Source organism: Buceros rhinoceros, unplaced genomic scaffold (assembly GCF_000710305.1).
Source record: "Buceros rhinoceros silvestris isolate BGI_N320 unplaced genomic scaffold, ASM71030v1 scaffold9024, whole genome shotgun sequence".
Lineage (NCBI taxonomy): Eukaryota > Metazoa > Chordata > Aves > Bucerotiformes > Bucerotidae > Buceros > Buceros rhinoceros.
Window position 1 is genome coordinate 2,344 of NW_010406441.1, and position 1,271 is coordinate 3,614.

The 1,271-nt window shown below is 57.4% G+C and overlaps 1 protein-coding gene across 1 annotated transcript in view; it reads right to left on the bottom strand.

Annotated features, from left to right (window-relative positions):
• Nucleotides 1-1,271, bottom strand: part of LOC104491634 (dual oxidase 2-like) — a gene marked incomplete at both ends in the record, with an annotated part of 19,357 nt that overhangs the window by 2,282 nt on the left and 15,804 nt on the right. Inside the window, 1 exon segment of the mRNA XM_010134084.1 lies at nucleotides 145-375. Coding sequence (XP_010132386.1) covers nucleotides 145-375 — 231 coding nt within the window.

Sequence of the window (1,271 nt, forward strand, 5' to 3'; positions counted from 1 at the left end):
GCTGATTCCTCCTGTTCGCTGGTGTCTATGTCTCTGCTGGCTCCCTATGGGTCTTCAAGCTTCTGCCTGGTTCTACCCTGATGGGCTGGTCCTCCCACTGTAGCTGTGGTTTGTGGGCGGCACATCCCCCAGCAGCCCACCTACCTGAGAAAATGAGGGCTGCCATGGCAATCCAGCGGTGGAAGTCCACAGCGGCGTCGAAGGGGATGTAGTAATTGAGGAAGGTCTCCCGCAGGACCGTGATGAGGTTGCGGCACATGGTAAGCAGGATGTAGGAGTACATGAAGGAGATGCAGGCAGCTGAGCCCCGGGAGATGATGATCCCCACAAAGGTGGTCTGCGCAATTCCAGTGCTGGGGGATGCGAAAGCATAGTCTGGGGAGAGAGAGCGGAGGAGGGTTCGACCTGCCCAACGCTGAAGGCCGTGACCCTTCCTGCATCAAGGGGACAGCCACCTGCATGGCTCCACCAAGAGAAGGTCACAGGGGATGGGGCTGTGGGGGGACAGGGGTGTGATTCTCTGTGTGAGGCCCCCCCAGAGCTGCTGGGTGACAGCATCTCCTTGGAGGTCGATGGAGGTGATTGTTCTCCACTGTGAAACTGCACCTTGGTACTGTGGCCGCACCTGGGCATCCCAGTATGAGAGGTGTCAAAAAACTGGAACGAGTCCAGTGGAGGCCACCAGCATGGGTGGGACTGGAGGACGTCATGTCGGGGAAATGCTGAGGGAAACGGGCTTGTTCAGGCTGGAGGAGATGGGTCAGAGAAGACCTTGTGGCTGTCTGCAGCCATTTAATGGGTGTTACAGAGGGGAGAGAGCCAAACTCTTTCTTAGAGAAGCACAGGGAAAGGACGAGAGGCAGCAGCACTGGTTTCTCTGAAGGAGCTTCAGGTTTGACGTAAAAAACTCTTCACAAGGAGAATGGTCACAAACTAGCATGGACTCAACGAGGTGGTGGGGTCTCCAACCTCGGAGCTCTTCAGACCTTCTCTAGGCAAGATCTTGAGCAGCCTGATCAGCTTTGAAACTGGCCTTGCTTTGAGCAGGGCATCGAACCAGAGCAAGGCCAGAGGTCCCTTCCAACCTCAGAAATCCTTGGTCCGTCCAGGAGAGGACCAACACTCTTGTCCAAAGCTGTGCCAGGACCTTTCACACCTCAGCACGCCCTGTGCAACCAGCAGCTTTGAGGAGCCAAGCCCAGGCGCCCCTCCACATCGGGGGCAGCAGGGCTGGGTGGGCACTCACAGTAGGCTCGCTCCGCGAAGACGCC